Below are 17287 nucleotides of genomic sequence, written 5' to 3' on the forward strand. Positions count from 1 at the left end.
GTCGGAGCAGGTCAGCTGATCCTAGGCTTGATGCTAATTCCTAGTGCCTATGCCTGTCCTCAGTGAATTAGAAAGTCTCCTGGCACCGCTTTAATAACAGCCTTGCACAGACCTCAAGGGGATATTCCATGCATCAAACAGATCCCTCCCCATAAAGCTTTACAGCCAGTTAACTCATTCAAGGGCTGACCACTCTTTCACATAGGCATCCTTCTCTCTTCGATTCATGGGGCTTCATTTCTTCCTCCCAGGATTGCTCAGAGCAAGCTGTTGCTTAGACACCAAATCACAGTGTACAGGGGTAGAGAGTTTTTCAGTACAGTCCCTTTTTCAGCAGCTGCCTTGTTGTTGTTGTTGTTAACAACATTTTTACATCTCCCGCTTCATCATTTCAGGGCAGAAATTAGCTGGGAGTTTCTAAAGATTGAGACAAACATCCAAGCAGAGATGGATTGACTATTCTTTTGAGTAGTGGGCACAAATCTAAGGAAACACAAGATTTTAACACAGAGAGAGAGCATTTCAAGCACCCTACATATTAACTATTTAACTATTGATATAATACGCAGTGCAAATGTTCTATTGCTGCGTCTGCGTCCTTCTCTGAGCTGGTCTCTGAGGTGGAATGCCTGAGTAGTGGGCGAACCAATACATTAAAGGCACATTGTTTCCCTTCCTAAGCCTGAGATGCAGTTTTGTGAATAGGAGTGATGCAGTTCCGTTGCATCGCTCACTTTACTGCAAGTGCTGCTTTAGAATAAACTTCCTTCTTGAACAGGAGGACTCTTGCTCAGAGCCAGACCCTTAGTCCATCTAGTCCACTACTGTCTAGCCCAGCTGAGATCTTTTTAGCTAGTGATATTGAATAATAAATTTGGATCTTATGCCTGCAAAGCATGGGTTCCGTCACTGTAAATTATCTCACATATCCTTCAAAATCTCAAAAAGCTATGGTGATGTTTCTGAAAAATGAAATTTCAGTTTAATGAATTGATTAATTATTTACAAGGCATTTGATTATCAAATCGTCAATTATCTAAAAACAGTGGAGCAAGAAGAAATGTGGCAAAGTTTTACACAAAAATTCAGACAAACTGTTATTTTACAAATAAGTTTATTTTATTGAATAGCTATCAGAGCTACCCTCTGTTCCAAACAATGGAGGAGCCGATCACACAGATTACAGAGCTATCAGTAACTTGTAGAATTCTTTCATAAAAGAAATTAATTACAGTTCTAGAAAAAGAGTGACAGTCATAACTGGAAGTCATAACAGAAGCCATATTTAATAGTAACTATTGCAAAAAATTGGTTTAATGCTTTCATACTTTACAAAATAACAACCCAGCTGCTAAAAATGGCCCTTACACATCTTCTTAGTCAAAGAATGGAGCATATAAAAATAACATTTAATTTTAACTGGAAGGAAGATTGCACCTAGAAAAAATTTCAAGGACGTACATATCCAATAAGAAGAGAAACATTTGTTACCTGTTCAAGTTACTTACTGGTCCTGTTTCTTGTAACAATCACTTTAAATATTATATGGCGGGTAAATTAAAAAACTAAAACTCTGGACAGGATACAAAGAGCTGCACAGGAGCAGATCCACAAATCCAAGGAAGTCTTGGACTTTTGTTACGTAAACATCAGCTCCCAATGCTGCATGATATTCCACTTTAGAAACTGAGGAAAGTTTCAAAAGCAGCTTGTGATATTGTGTGAAGGCGTCTGTCATTCAGAGGGGAAAAGTCAAAAATTCCATGAGCCATGCCTAAGTCCATGGTTTGCCTAAAGAAGTTCTTTGGATTCCACCTTTTGCTATAAACATGAACTGCAACCATTTGACGGGTTTAATCCAATGACATGTAGCAGAAAATAAATGCATAATTAGGGGCCTACTTAGCGTATAGCTTAGGCCTTCACAGGGATTCATTGATGCTGTACTGACATTTTTTAAAGCAGTAAATAAATTAATAAAAAAACAACAATAATGATAAATGTTTAGGATAAGGGCTCAAGAGAAAAAGGAAAACCAACCAAACTCCTTTGCATGGATTAATATCTATGCACAAGTTGTTCTTCTAGTCATTTTAATGTATTTTGTTGCAATACAATGCTGAAAGTATAAAATTTTACAGAATAGCAAAATTATCCATTAGGCTAATATTCTGAAGATATGGTCAAATATTGCTCTAAAAGAACCAAGGGACATTTTTTTTTTTTTTTTGCATTCTGCATTTCGTTTATACATTTGCAAAGACCATTGGTCACTGTAAAAAAACACTCCTCTTGCATAAAGTGTCAAAAAAACTTTGGTGATAAGTGTACATGGAGACTCTCAGTATTACTAGTATTACTAGGAATCTGTCATGAAGAACAGCTGAGGGGGGTGGGAAGTACAAAGAGAATAGGGTTGACGCCCCCTCAACATTTGTAGGAGGATGCCTCCTCTGCCCACTCAACGGGGGGGGGGGAGGGGGGCTCAGCCCCCTGCCTACAAATATTGAGGGGGCATCGGCCCTATAGCACCTATGAAAGGTGGGATATGTTATTTGTTAACAAGGTAGCAAATAAACAGAAAAAACTTATCTTTCAACAGTTTAAATTGAACTGAAGGCATATTTTCAAGGGAGCTTTTCACAGCATCACATTGCTGCCATGGCAAATGTGGTATATGAAAAAGGAATTCTATTGATCAAGTTTATATTTTTTCCTATGAATTCTGATACCCACACTGGATATTGTAGTCAGACAGGTTACTTCTAGGTCTGACTCCACCATCCAGACAACCCCAGGATTAGCAAAGGGTTGGCCTAAGTCTGGTTAGCAAGTGTTTCTCAAGGGCCTGAGACTGAATCTGACCCTCCTTCACTGTTCACTGAATAATGTTACGTTTCTACTCAAGACATAAGTGAAACTCCTATGGAGCACTTTTCACATTACCTTTTCAAAGTTCAATAACAAAGTTATTGAAAGAGTTGTGGAAGTGTGATAAGCCAACTACAATGCACACATCTGTCTTGGTGGTGGCAAGATGTAAGGCAAATATTCACTTGTAGCACTAGAAGTTAGACAACTGTCTCTCAGCAAATATAGGCACATGAATGATAAATTTAGACATGAATTTTGGATGCAAATGCGTTCTCCTATGGAAGCAGTGTCCTGTCTTGAGGGAAGGGTCTCTAAATCTCTCTTGCTACACTGTCCCAACATCCCCAATGACAGTGGCCAACCTTAAGCCTCCATTTTGAATCAAAATAGCTTTTAAAATTATGACAAAGTGACACACTTTTCATGCTGGAAAAGTGCAAACACTCTCAAGTCTTTCTTCAATGACTTCTGGAGAAGCAGCTTCATTAAAGTGAATGGCATCCGGAAATCAGGCTCTCTTTGTCATAGATGGCAATTAAATTTTTTAAAAATGAAACTACTGGGCTGCTGTTCTTGACCTTTTACTGTATGTTTCTCTTACGTCTTTCAGACTAATACTCCACACGAAGCCAATTTTTTCTCCAAAATGTTTGAATAAAACTGCAAAATACAATCCACCTCCACACTTTAAAATAGGTTTTTGCAAAGAAGAAATTTCCCCACAACTAAACAGAATAATAGCTAAAATCATCATGAATCTGGTCAAGAACGCAAGAGATGATGGCCTTTCATATTGAGAATTCTGCCTCCACTAATACTCCTTGTTGCTATAGATACAGAACGATCTACCTAATTATTAGGAATCTCTTCCATTTATTCATTTTCACTGAGGGTTCCAGCCATTCTGGCAGACATCAAAGAGTCATAGGTTTCAAAACAAATTATCTTCAAACAACACACAATTAAGGAAACTGAATAGCAATATATAATTAACCAGACTATGAGCAGTCTGCAGAATTTTATATGAAAGCAATGCAGCAAGTACACACTGAAGGTGGGTGGGAACACACAACTATGCAGAGGAAGAAGCTGCAGCAGCTCCCGTTGAGAGCCCCACACCTTCTGGCTACCAGAGGCACTTCTCTGCATCTTGCCTAGACAGAGCTCCATCTGAAAGGCTCTATGATAAATATGACAACTGTCTTGTATTTGCATGAAACTAACTGTAAGCTGCCTTGGGAGGTTTTTGCTCTGAAAGGCAACATATAAGTACTTGGAATAAATAATACACTCAAGAAGATTGATCCAGACCTAAATGACCCCCACCCAATTTTGGAATCCATCTGCTGTGTTGCACGTTTCCAGGTTGAAGGCTGTGGGAGATTAAGTGTTCAAGCAGATTATTGGTCCAAGTTAAACAAAATACCAACGCTGCCCTTTATGATTACCTATTTGTAAAAGAAAAGGCGGTAACAGTGCTGTTCATTGGATCCTAAAAGCAGAAAAGCCAGAACTGAAATGAAACTGGACCACAACATTCAAATGTGGAAACAAAACTGTTGTTTTATGGAATCTTTATATAATCTTTTTGGTTTTTTCCTAGTCTATGGTTTCAGTCATATATTAAATTGACTGCAATGTCAGTTAATTCAAATTTGTGGTGATTTTTGTTTATTTCTCTTATATGCTGTATTATGATTTTATTGGTGACATTTGGATTTCTGCATAAGAAGATAATGCATCATTACTACGGAGGAATCTAATTCTTTCATATGTCACATATATGGACCTAGATTGCCTTATATTTGTGATAAAGAGTGAAAGATGAAGATTTTTCTATTAACTGGAGGGAGTTGGGGGATGATTTTGTGGTGAGATCTGCTTGTTTTGATAGGTTCATCAAGTCCTCGGGTGACCCATGTGACATCCCATTCAGGAGACCATCTTCCACATGGAGCGCTATCATAAGAATGAAGAAGATGAAGTGAGCTTTTGAATCTTTGCTAAAACTGAAGAGATCTTCTATTTGAAAATTTTATAATAAACTTCTTAATTGTGGTGAGCACTTTTTTTTAAACCTAGTCTAAACAAGATGAGAAGAATACCAGGTTTTAGTAGTGCTGCAAAAATCTACAGAAATTGTTCCCAAGAGATGACAATGGGCCAGAATAACTGCATATTCTATAAGTGATTATAGTTCTATTCAGAAAAAATATTCACATTCAATCTTAGTTTGCTTTAAAAACATCAGGTCACTTTTGTTATGATGTTTTGTTTATTATTATTATTTTGCTGAGTCTTGTTAAAAATCTCCTCAATGTTTTATGTCCTATAAAAGAGGATTCCATAAAGAAATAAAACAGGGAACATGTATTTTTACCAAAATATATAAACCACCATATAAACCTTTTCAGTAAAAATCATTCTGTATTCCAACCTTCAACAGACACTGGCAGACACTGGCGATGAGCATTCAGAATGTATCGCTAACATTTACAAAGCTTTCTTCACAAGGTTAGTACTACATTTCCCAGATGAACCTACTAAAATGACAACAACTCTCTATAATAAAGGTGCAAAATATTGCTTTGTAGCATATTTTGAAAGTAATATAAAAATAATCTCTATAATTTAAACTTGGCTTGGAAAATTGCAACATAATACAGTCATTTATGTCTAGAAACAGAATGCACTTACAAACACCTTTCTTTATGGGTGTGGGTGTATATCAGGCATCCCCAACCTTTGGCCCTCCAGATGTTTTGGACTACAATTCCCATCATCCCTGACCACTGGTCCTGCTAGCTAGGGATCATGGGAGTTGTAGGCCAAAACATCTGGAGGGCTGAAGGTTGGGGATGCCTGGTGTGTGTGTGTGTGTACTATTGTTTTCTTTGTTTAAAAAACAAGCATGTCCATAAAAAAGCAAATGTGCCAACAAGTTACTAAAGTCAGTTAAACTCTACACCATGTTTTATTGGGCAGTAATTCTACAAAGTTTGCCATACTCTCAAATAAAAAGTCCTTATTTTGCAGAGTATGCTACAAAAAAACTGTGTTCTGAGCTGAAAAGCCACTTGCAATCAAGGTCAGCTAATATTTTTCCATTGTAGTTCTGCCATCACAATAATGTCTACTTTTCCATACAAGGGAAAGGAAGTAATCCCTGGCTCCCCACTATAATCAATTATTTCATGATACAATTTACAACATTTCAATACATCACATTCTCAATTTCTGGAACTAGAAATGTATTAATTCTTTTGGACTGGGAAGAGAACGTAATCAACACGTATTGACAAAATGCAAGGCTCCCATCTGTCTTAAATGAGTGCTCCCATGAGTGAATAACTTTGTTCCTGGGACAAATTGTACCATTAAAGGACCTTCCATTCTTAACATGAGCTCTTCACCATTTACTACATGTGCAACAGCTTGTCATTATTCCAGTCCAATGGTCAACATAATGGGGCAATGCCATTACAAGTGTGATAAAGAAGTTAAAAACATTGGGTTGTTTACCATAAAATGACAGGGAAAGCAGCCAAGACAATCATTAAAAACAAAAGATACAGCCTTCTAGTGCCATTGTTATGATGATTCTTACCTGTCAATATAAATTTGCTTAACTTTATATGTATGTTCACTCTAAAGAGGACTGTATGTACTCTGTGCTGAAAGGGCTGAAAAACTGCATTCATGCAATTTCAGTTCTGCATCCAGAAAATCTGAATTCTCCTTCTATAAATTATGCAAATTTAACAAATTTGTGTAAATTTCTTTCGATTTTGATTTTTTAAACTATTTTGCATAAATATTTCTGGTTTTGCTAGTTACAGTAAGGAGTTTACAGTTCCAGAGTTCCTTCTTTGGCTTCTGAGATTTCAGCAGGACTAGCCAACAGAGTTTCAGGCATATTGTTTCAGCAGCCATAAAAAGGGGCTGGGCAGAGAAAAAGAAGGTGCTGAGATTCTCAGGAAGCTGAACTCTGTGTTCTGCACAACACTTGCTGCTTTTTCTGCACAAAATTGCAGGAACAGCATTGCCAGCAAAATCACTATGATGCCCTTCACCTGCTTGGTGATAAAACTCCTATTGATCATTCATGCCTGTTTTTTTTTCCCATAAGGAGAGAGGCATTTAAATGGCCACCCACATTAAGTTAAGTGCACAAAATACACAGGGTGGTGAGGAAAAGAAAGGGGAAACTGATCAATTTTTCTACCTCTGACTTTTATGAAACATATGGCTGTGCTTACCAAATATATTGCAATGTAGGAATGGCAAAATGTGTCTGTTTTCATGAGAAGCTGAGTGCAGAACAGGAACTGTTGTTTCCTGCAATCCTAATCACATTTAATCCAAAATCTCACAGAGCTCAGTGGAGCTTATTCCCAGGTAAGTGTGTAAAGGATTGCAGCCTAAGACACACATTATCTGTGATATATTACACCAGTCCTTCCCCCAAGAACTCCATTTCAGCTGACAAGGGGTGCTTTATTACACATTTTAACTCATGCTGAATTAGATTTGTCTGTTATCTGGATTCCAGGAGCACAATAATACAACTTCGGTTTGCTTTGAAAGAACAGCAATGAGTAACTGATTGGACTTGGGGCAGCGCAGTGGCAGAGAGAGGCTTCTGCTACCAAGTCGAAATGTTTGCTTGCTGTGGCTTAGGACCGCCCGCAAAACTTTCCACAGACCTGCTTAGAACCACCTACAACACACAACACAACTTATATGTAAACACAAAGTGTATCATGTTTTATTCATTCATTAGCCCTTTTCTATACTACTTTTTCATGTATTATTACAAAGTATGAGAATCCTTAAATACCATTTTGAAATAACCCTTAGACCCTTTGTTCCATAGACAAAAGAAAAGTCAAACATTTTGCATATTTTCTTTGACAAGTTTTGGATTAGTGGCTTGAACAATTTATACAGCCTTTTACTTTTTCCCCAACACACATTTTTTTCTGATGCCTATTAGCAGAGTAATTATAATTCATTTGAAACCATAAATCATTTTTTCTTTCATTTATAAAAAACATCACTTTACCCCAGAACAGTTAGCAACACTTATTACATTCAACCACTGTTCCATGTTTTGTACTTCTCAAATACCAAACAAAGGGCACAGCCCATTGGCAGACTCCTTATGCACAAGCCCAAGGAAATGAAAAGATCCAGTGAAAGAGAACTGTTCAATTCAACAACGCTTGTGCAGGAGAACTTCCCAGAGAACTGTGTCATATTTCGCAAAAGAAGCTCTGACACAAGCCTCAAATTCCCATCTCAACAATCAAATTTTGTCTTTGCACAGCCCAGCCTTCCTGACTTGGAATTAACTGCCCACAAACCCTTAGCCCTTTATGTACTGAATTGTCTACAATATCCACTTGTTACCCACCAAGTGACCAACCCACAACCCAAGAAAATGCTGAGCTGGATGAAACAGCAGTCATGTTTATATATATATAGATTGAGAGAGAGAAAGAGAGAGAACAAGAGGAGACAGGGAGCTCACGCAAAACACGTTTTGGCCTTAAAAAAAAAAATAAAAAAATTCTGAAACAACAAGTTTCATAAACATTTAATTTCCAGATTCAGGTAGGTAGCTATGTTGGTCTGACACAGTCGAAATATATAAGAAAATTTAAAAAACTGTCTAGTAGCACCTTAGAGATGAAAGCACACGAAAGCTTATACCAAGAACAAACTTAGTTGGTCTCTAAGGTGCTACTGGACAATTTTTTTATTTTCTTATATATTTTGACTTAATTTCCAGTGAGAAGGAACTTTTAAATTGTATAGTTTTTATGGAGGCTTCATTCAAACACTTGCCTCTTTTTCAGAAAAGGCAGACAGGAACAAAATCCTAAAAACACCGAGGGTGAGGTCATTCATAATTGCCAACTACTTTTTGTGGGACGTAATCCACTGGGAGCAGTCAAATACAACATTCAGTCAAATACAATACATACAGCAAGGGAATGTTTGGTCCAGCCAGTCAAAACTTCCTCTTCCTCCTGGCCTGGAGCATCTTCCTTGCATGTGACTAGTGGGTGGGCGGGACCTTTCCAGACCTGGTCAATGCTGTCACTCTCCCTCTTTTCCATCTTCCTTCCTTTCGTCCTGCAAACTTCCCGGTCTGCTAACTGCAGTCACTAGGTCAACCCACATATGGGGTAAACCTGTTTGTATATGCTTGTGACTTTAAGCCTAAAGTCTGCCTTCAGGGACCACACTGTGCTCTGCCTGATCGTGAGTAAACTCTTTTTTTATTGCTTACGAATAAGACTATGGTGTCTTTATTCTTTCAGGAGGGATTCAAGGGGTCTTACCAGGAAAATATTAGAAGACATTTCAATCTGGACAAGCCAGATGGAATTGCGTATTGTCTTAAGAAACTCACATGAGTTTGCAACTAGTTTTCTGCTGTGTAAAGGGGAATGCACTCTGCTAAATAAAGGAACTAGCTAGCGCAAGTTAGGAAGGATATTAATAAACACTATATCCTCTCCTGCCACCTTGAACATTCCCACACTTTTTGCTTGGAATGATCATTATACACTTTGAGCATGGAATGCAAGGATCACCCCACAGACCATGTCCTCTTTGTTACCTTGGTTCCCATTTTGTGGTGGTTTAGATAGAATCACAGCAATTTGAATGTGCTAACTCATCCTGGGTTATGTCTGTTTTCATGGACTCAGGCAGAAGGAACCAAGAACTGCACAATTTGAAATGGAGATCTAGCCCAGTGAGATACCAATGATTGTATGTACACTGCTCTTTAGTTAAAGTTAAATTCAGGCACACAGAGGAATAGAGGTATTGACATTGACACCTGAGCTTCAGTGTCAGCACGAACCCCCTGGGTACATACCAGGCCTGTTATAAAGACTCAGTGCTTGATCCTCTGCCCTTTCCTGGTCAAAGATGCAGTAATAATGTTAATATCTTTTGACTCTCCACTAAGAGTCCAGCTCTGGCTCTAGCCAAACTGATCTCCAGAACTCTAGAGGCTCCTCATTCCAGGTCTAATTGGCACTGGTCTCACCCCTAACTTCTGCAGATGAAATTTTAGGGGTGGAAAGCGGCACTCAGAGCTAAGATTTTTCTGAGATGCTCTGCTATATAATTAGATTCTTACACAGAGTAAGGTGCTACCCTAAGTAAATAATGTTTAGTGAATTATATCTAAGAGTAGGGTGTAAACAAGGATCAGATTAGAGCATGGGTGCCAGAAAACAGTTCTTGGAGGTGGGGTATTGATTTGAGCAACTCATGAGAGCATTTCTATTATCTGGGAAAAACTTATTTTCATTCAGTTCTGTGTATTTTTTAAAAAAATTATAGTACCATGTGAATATATGAAATTATTGTGTCCACTAAAATGTATTTTCCTGATGATGACTATTTAAAAAAAATATTATAAAACTTTGTGAAGTTTTTTTTAAAAGCTTTTTGTTCAGATAGTATACTTGAATCAAAATGGAAAAGCATAAATTGTTAGCAGCAAGTGGTTCATGCCTACCTCCACCTAGAGAAGCATTTATAGGCATTCCAAAGGCTAGTTCTACAGTAATGCATTAGTAATCACTAATATTTTCTTTCTTAAACTTTTAAAATATCATCCCTGCTCTTCTCTCTCTCTCTCTCTCTCTCTCTCTCTCTTTCTCTCACAAATACAATCAAAGATAAGTCCATCTGGTACCACAGATTTCTTTGGCCAAAGAAACAGGAGGATTTTTCACAATTAACTAAAAACATAAAAAGGCATACAGTATTGGACAAAATTGGAACATCTGAGATTCTTATGAGTGAACCACACCAAAGGTTACTTGTGTTCTAATCCACACAGCAGCCATCAAACCACATCTGTTTTGCACCTTAATTCTAAGTTGGAAGCACAGAACAGGCAAGGGAAGAAGAGGCCCTTAGGAAGGGCCCTTTCCCCCTGCTTTGAAATAAATGGCAAAGCTGGACAAGAACACTGCAGAGTCAGCCGGCACTAATGACACAGCTGATCCTCTTTCTTGAGTAGACCTCCCATAAAAGAATGGGGACCAGCTTGGCAGCACCACCACTGTAACATCTTGCAGTGCGAGTGCACCCTTAAGTGTGGTGACACATCTTCCTCTGGGGGGAAAGGAGATACCAATTCAGATACACTACACATTCTCAGAGATACATGAACTACAAGGCTGGATTCATTAAGACCTGTTCTTAAGTAATATTGGTGTGCCTCCCCGCCCCGCCAAACTTAAAATTTATTATTAATTAATACTAAGCATCACTTCTTACTTCGTTTTGTACTGAATTATAGGATCAATTACTGATTGCTACCACAAAGTACTTCACAAACAGGCGTTTTAATGTGTGTGCAAGTGGTGAACAGACAGGAGTCTCAAGTACTTTCTATTTGAGGATGCAGAAACCAAGTTCACTACGTAAACTGAGATGTGGCTATGAGTGAATATTTTCTTAGCTTACCTAAAAATATTAGAGCTAAAGAGAAGAACCAAAAATATAGGCCGTTCCTAGTGATGAACTTTCCTAATAAAAGAGGGTCACTTGGAGGGCTTAGAGTTAATGGCCATTAGGTTAATGACACTGATGTATTTCTTCTTCCCTTTTCATTTGATGTGACAGGAGCCTCGGTAATGGGATGGATGAGTAAACTGAAATTTAATTCAGATCATACAAAGGCAACAATGCTGACTGGGGGAGCCAGCCAACATTGGGATTGCTCTATAGTCGGGGTATATTGGTTCTTAATGGCACCGTACTCTACTCTCCCAGCTTAAATGTGCTCTTGAATCTTGCACTGAGAGCAGACTTTCATGCAGAGTATACACCGGAGGGCTGTAATAAATTATGAAGTATGCTATTTGGTGGTTTGCTAGAAACAAAATAGATAGAAGGCGAACATGTTTATATCAATGCCAACTGAAGCCCTACTGTAGACACCAGTGTTACATTCAGCTCTTATCTAAAACGTCTGAAGGGCACCAGGCGTAGAGGTTATCTAAATTATTCTGTCTAGTTTTGAACTATTACAATCTTTGCTTCATTTTTGTCTTTGCAATGGTGTTTAGATTTCATCTTCTGCACTGTCTAGTACTCATCTCAGAGGGCCAAATTTGAGAGCAGACTTTAAACACAAATCCATGAGCTGTCCTTGTAAGTGTTTAAGACCATTTTGCCCATGTCCAATTGACGCACGACTGCCGATGTTTCGTTTTCAGCTGATGTGCGCAATGACCCGGAATACAACTCCTGCGCAAACAGGGAGTTGCCTGCAACACATGTGCAAATTAACAGTAACAATTTTTGTCTTCTCTGCAAAGAGGTAGCAAATCTACATCGTGCTATATGAATAATAAAAATATGAAGTCTTGCATATGCCAATATTTTAATTCTTTAATTCTTGGGAATTAATAGCTAAATAATGTGGTTCCAATAAGCAGTGTTGATAAACTGGTCAAAACGACCAAGGAAAGGATATGATCAGTGAGATAGAGGACACTTGGCTATGTGGTTGCACTGAATGAGGTGTAAGACAGGACTGCAAAGCTACTGAGGCAGTTGTTTGGTCATCCAATTGCCCAACTGTTGAATTGTAAAGTACTTGTTTTCAACCATGAGGGCTTGAGCCCTGTCTAAAAATAAAATAGATATGTCATCTGGAGGATAAGCATTTCATTCTTGGACATTTTGTGCAGTACAAAACTGGAGTTGCTTACATCAATAAAACCAAGAATTTGTGTTTTGTAAGAGAAGCTTGCTAATGAATCCAGGCTTTCATTTGTGTATCTGTGGAGAAAACAGGACTACTAAAATAATACAAGCAAGGATGTTAGCATGTTAGTATGAACTATATGCAAATTACTATTCTTCCCCCAATTTTTAAAGGAAGAGGAAAGAGCTATGAAAAAGTTATATTTCTTCAGATGAGATGGCTCTAAAGAATGAAACAGACACATCTTATTACAATACCACATTTCCAGTTATTATGACTTTTTCCCTATCTTCCTACTACCTGAGTGATGTCAGTGTAAATTCAGGCACCATTAGTAAATTTTGACCAAACGTATACACAGCACTGACAAAGGAGTAAAGAACCTTTCAGCTTACAAGTGTATGTAAAAAAGACACTGACAAAATGGAAAATAATAAACTCTTTATGATAAATTAATTCTTAGTTTTTCATTGCTGCAGGGGAAAAACAAATAAGCTGGACCTTTCTCCCCACAGATCCCTCTGCAGGATTCTCTTTTCCTTCCTCCTGTAATCCATTGCCACATACCTTACAAGTAAGAAAATGGAGGAAATAAATATTCATGGGAAGAGCTCCATCACCTTCAATGTCGGTGCCCCTTACTTTCTTGCTCCCTGCGTTTCAGCTCCTCCTTATAGCAGTAGGAACAATAGTTTTCAGTCTCGGGGCGACCATAAAAAGAGCAGTTCTCCTTCTTGCAGCGGTTCTGCTGGATTGAATATATCGGGCTAACTGTGCTCCTGCCTCGATTTTTGTCATTGTTCAACCAGGTCTGCGGTGCATCCTCATCGGCATATTCCAAGCAGTCTCTGATGTCACTGGTATTAAACCCATTGGTATATGTTTGTGACTTGTGGTCCGTAGGCATAACATAGGTCAGTGACTCCACTGTGTTGACAGTACGGATGCCTGCTATTCGGGCTGGGCTATAGCTCTGTGAAGACAATGACCGGTTCTGTTGGGGATATGTGGCACATGTTTTTAAGGTGCCAACCACCGGTTTGTAGGTATCATCCTGGAAGCTTGATGGCTTGGAGTTGACATCGTGCAAGTGGATGACACTTTGCCTCTGAACAGGGGGTGTATGGCTATAGTGGGCAGACAATGGAATGGGTCCACTTTTCTTGGCACCATTGCTAGGTGACGAAAATGACCCTGGTGTGGGACTAGTACGGTCTTTAAACTTTAAAACCAGTTGAGTCGTATGGCTTTGAGGCAAGACTGGTGATGCCCTTCCCTGAGGAGATGCTTCCAACTTCTCTTTGGAGTACATTTCTTGCTCCAGTTTCCTGCATGACGATCCATTGAGAGTAGCCTTCTTCTCTGCCTCTTTCCTCTTCTGTTCCTGTTCAGCACTAAAGCGCTCCTGGGCACTGGTCAAGTAATAGCCAATCATCTCCTCATGGAACTGATGTCTATGGCTGGTCAAGAGGAGGCCAGCAAAGATGAACTTCCGTTCCCCTTGCATGGCGGCTCTCAAGATGTTGAGGCTCAGCTTCACATCAGTACTGTACTTCCATGGGTCTGACTGTTTATCTGAAGGGGATTTAGAATTCATTTTTTCAACAGGTGAAATGCTTGTCTTTTCAGTGGGAGAGGGGGTTGTCTTTTCAGATGGAGAAGTGCTTGCAGACTGGCCAGATTCTTCTTTGCTTCCTTTGCGTGACTTGGACTTCTTCTCTTTGACTTTCTCAATGATCTCCCCATTTTTCCCATTTCCTGAATTTGCTCTGCTCATTTTGCCATGCACTAGACCCCCAAGCCCACCCATGTTCTTCTTGAGCTTGATGCCTAGAGTTTTACTGAGACTCCCAAGTTTGTTTGCAACTGAATCAGCCCTGTTTTTTTCTTTATCCTTCCTTTGCTTTTCTTTCTCTTTCCCATTTTTCCCATTATTGCCATTAGAATTGCTGCAGATGGAATCCCTGTCGGAGTCCATGGAATCAGCGAGAGACTGAACATCCTCTCCTGCTGACGCAGTGGGAGATTCTGGCTGAGCCAGAGGAGCCTATGAAGAGAAGGAAGTTAACAATTAGAAATTATTCTCACACAATGATTTCCTGCAGTAAGATCCTCTCTACATTTGAATGCAGTTTTCCAGGATATTTAGCATTTGAAAAATGCAAGTCTTCAAAAGAATGGTTCTGCACATAAGGCCATTACATTAAGGGGTCACAATTTACATTAACAGATGGTTAATCTTTGGAAGAAGCTTCTTAGATCCAGGTTTATAATAGCTTGCCAGATTTCTCTGACTGTCCTTTTGGTCCTGGTCATTCTCTTGAAACTTCAGATGTTTGCTGTGAATTCCACAGCATATTCAAGATGGTAAAAGCCAAATCTGAAAACAGTGCATCTTTTTGTATGCTTTTCTATATCTGAAACATCAGGAACCATTGCAATATGATGTTAGGTAGAATGGATATGCTCTTCACTACAAGTTTTCTGATTTTTAAGTTGATGGGTGATGGGTTAGGAGGGAATTTCTCTCCTCAAATAGATCAGCTAGTATTCCTGGAATTTTTTATGCAGCATGCTTGGTTCTCTTGCTCAACATATCTGAAATAATCTGGTCTGTTGTTTCTTGTTTACTCCTGCTCAGTGCTCATGGGACACTGTTTTGGATTATATGGAGGATAGCAATAGTAAAGTTCAGTCCTGATGACCATTCTGTGTGGAAAGGCTACATTGTAGGAGACATTCCAGTACAAATGGCATCAGAGATGCAAAATGAAAGATAACACAAATACAGAAGCCAACCTCCGGGTATTTAGCAAGGGATTTTTTTAAAAAAATGATTAAGACAGCAATATTTGATCTGGGATTAAAAAGCAAATTGTGCAATAATTCAATTATCAATGCCGTTCACATTTATACCTGAAAATATAGGATATGGTGCAAGTAATTTTCAGTGTAACTATAGAAGTACATTTCAAAACATTCATTTCCAAGACTCCTAAACAGATATCCTCCTATCTCAAAGAAATTGAGATTGTTTTTACTTGCCTAATTCTGCTCACCTACTCTTCTGGGGCAAGAAAATTAGTTAATGCTAGGCAAAAAAAGTATCAACATTTTTTCAGATTACCATCCCTATATAAGAAAAATGGCAGTTGAGTAAAAGATTGTGCTTGCCATGATATATTTTAAGAAAATACGAAGTGGAAGCAACTTGCAGATCATCTTGACCTAATGAACAACTAGGCAACCCTATGAAATTAATCTTGCAAATGATTCACAACGGGCAATGATTGAAAACCAGTTCACCTGACCATATTTCTCATTGGATGATGTGTGCGATTTCTTGACAATTTCATTAGTCTGAAAAGGCTAATATAGAAATGGCAAGAGAGCCTTCCTATCATGTAAAATAAAAAGTACTACTACCGTAATTACCAGGAGCTAAACTGAGACATGATAACCTTTATGGAAATTGGTCCTGGACATAGAATTAACACATAAATTTTCAAGCACATGCCAACTCATGATTGGCTGGAGCATGACTGAGCAATAATAACTTCCTTCTTTATGAAAAAACTAGTGTTGGAGCAGTTTCTGAGAGGCATGATTAACAAGTATGATAAGTGGGATATTTCAGAGAACATATTCAGTTCCCCAAAGCTCCCTGTTGTGCACATGAAAATTTGGCTGAACTCTTAATTTGCTTACCCCTGACTGACAACCTTGGGTATCAACTTTGCAGTCTCACATTTGATAGTCCCTATACTTTTGTCAAACCACTAGAATGCTCTGATATTTGGACCTGAGAACCCACACTCTCAAATGTGGAACTGCACAAATGCAAGGAGCAGAACAAATTCTGCTTTTCAGCCTTTTCCCCAGACAATGGATAGAAAGGCTGGTCAATTACTCTTTGGTTTTGACCATCTCATATGCCGTGACAGAGGGCAGAATTTACAAACAAAAGCAGCAGGAAGGACAGCTGCTTTATTTGGATCTTTTTTCCTTTCTAATCTATGCACAGTACAGTCTATTACTACTACTACTACTACTACTACTACTACTACTACTACTACTACTACTACAACAGCAGCAATTTATATACCACCCTTTATCAAAAGATCTTAGGATGGTGTACAACATTAGAAATACATTACAAAACATCAGTGACAACAGTCTAATCCATGGCCATTTTGTGTGTGTCAGAAAGTGCTGCATTAATTCTAGGGAGGCAGGGACCTGGACCTTGCCTCTCCCTGCCCCTGCCTCCCAAAGGAGCTTCTCTGAACCGCTAGCCCAACACAGCAAGGATGCAATGGATTCTGCTGCGCTAGTGATGGGAGCCTAACCCAGGATCATCTCTTTCATGAGATCACACAGTTGGGGCCTGTTTCTCTCAAGCTATGTATGGAGAATAAAAGGGTTACCCGTGTTTCCGATGGTATCCGTATCCAGGTTACATTCATGTAACTGTGCAGAAGATTAAGCTTTGCCTCCAGAGACAGAATCAAACTAGGAAAGGAAAAAGAGGAAAGACCACATACCATATAATCACTGAAAATTTACAGCCATATACTCACACTTAATCAACAGAAACAGAAAAAAACATCAGGTTTAACAAGAGTACTTTCAGTTACAGATCCCCATGCTCTCTTAAGG

At 38.8% G+C, this 17287-nt stretch overlaps 1 protein-coding gene across 6 annotated transcripts in view; it reads right to left on the reverse strand.

Moving 5' to 3' along the window:
- Positions 1-1097: 1097 nt before the first annotated feature.
- Positions 1098-17287, reverse strand: part of OTUD7A (OTU deubiquitinase 7A) — a 133756-nt gene continuing 117566 nt past the window's right edge. For all 6 annotated transcript variants that reach the window (XM_028705764.2, XM_077918354.1, XM_028705762.2 and 3 more), the window contains 2 exons: positions 17056-17140; positions 1098-14675 (listed from right to left, as the gene is read on the reverse strand). In XM_028705764.2, the coding sequence (XP_028561597.2) occupies positions 13251-14675; positions 17056-17140 (1510 nt within the window). In that variant the 3' untranslated portion in view covers positions 1098-13250. The remainder of the gene's footprint in view (positions 14676-17055; positions 17141-17287) is intronic.

Source organism: Podarcis muralis, chromosome 14 (assembly GCF_964188315.1).
Source record: "Podarcis muralis chromosome 14, rPodMur119.hap1.1, whole genome shotgun sequence".
In the NCBI taxonomy this organism is placed as follows: domain Eukaryota; kingdom Metazoa; phylum Chordata; class Lepidosauria; order Squamata; family Lacertidae; genus Podarcis; species Podarcis muralis.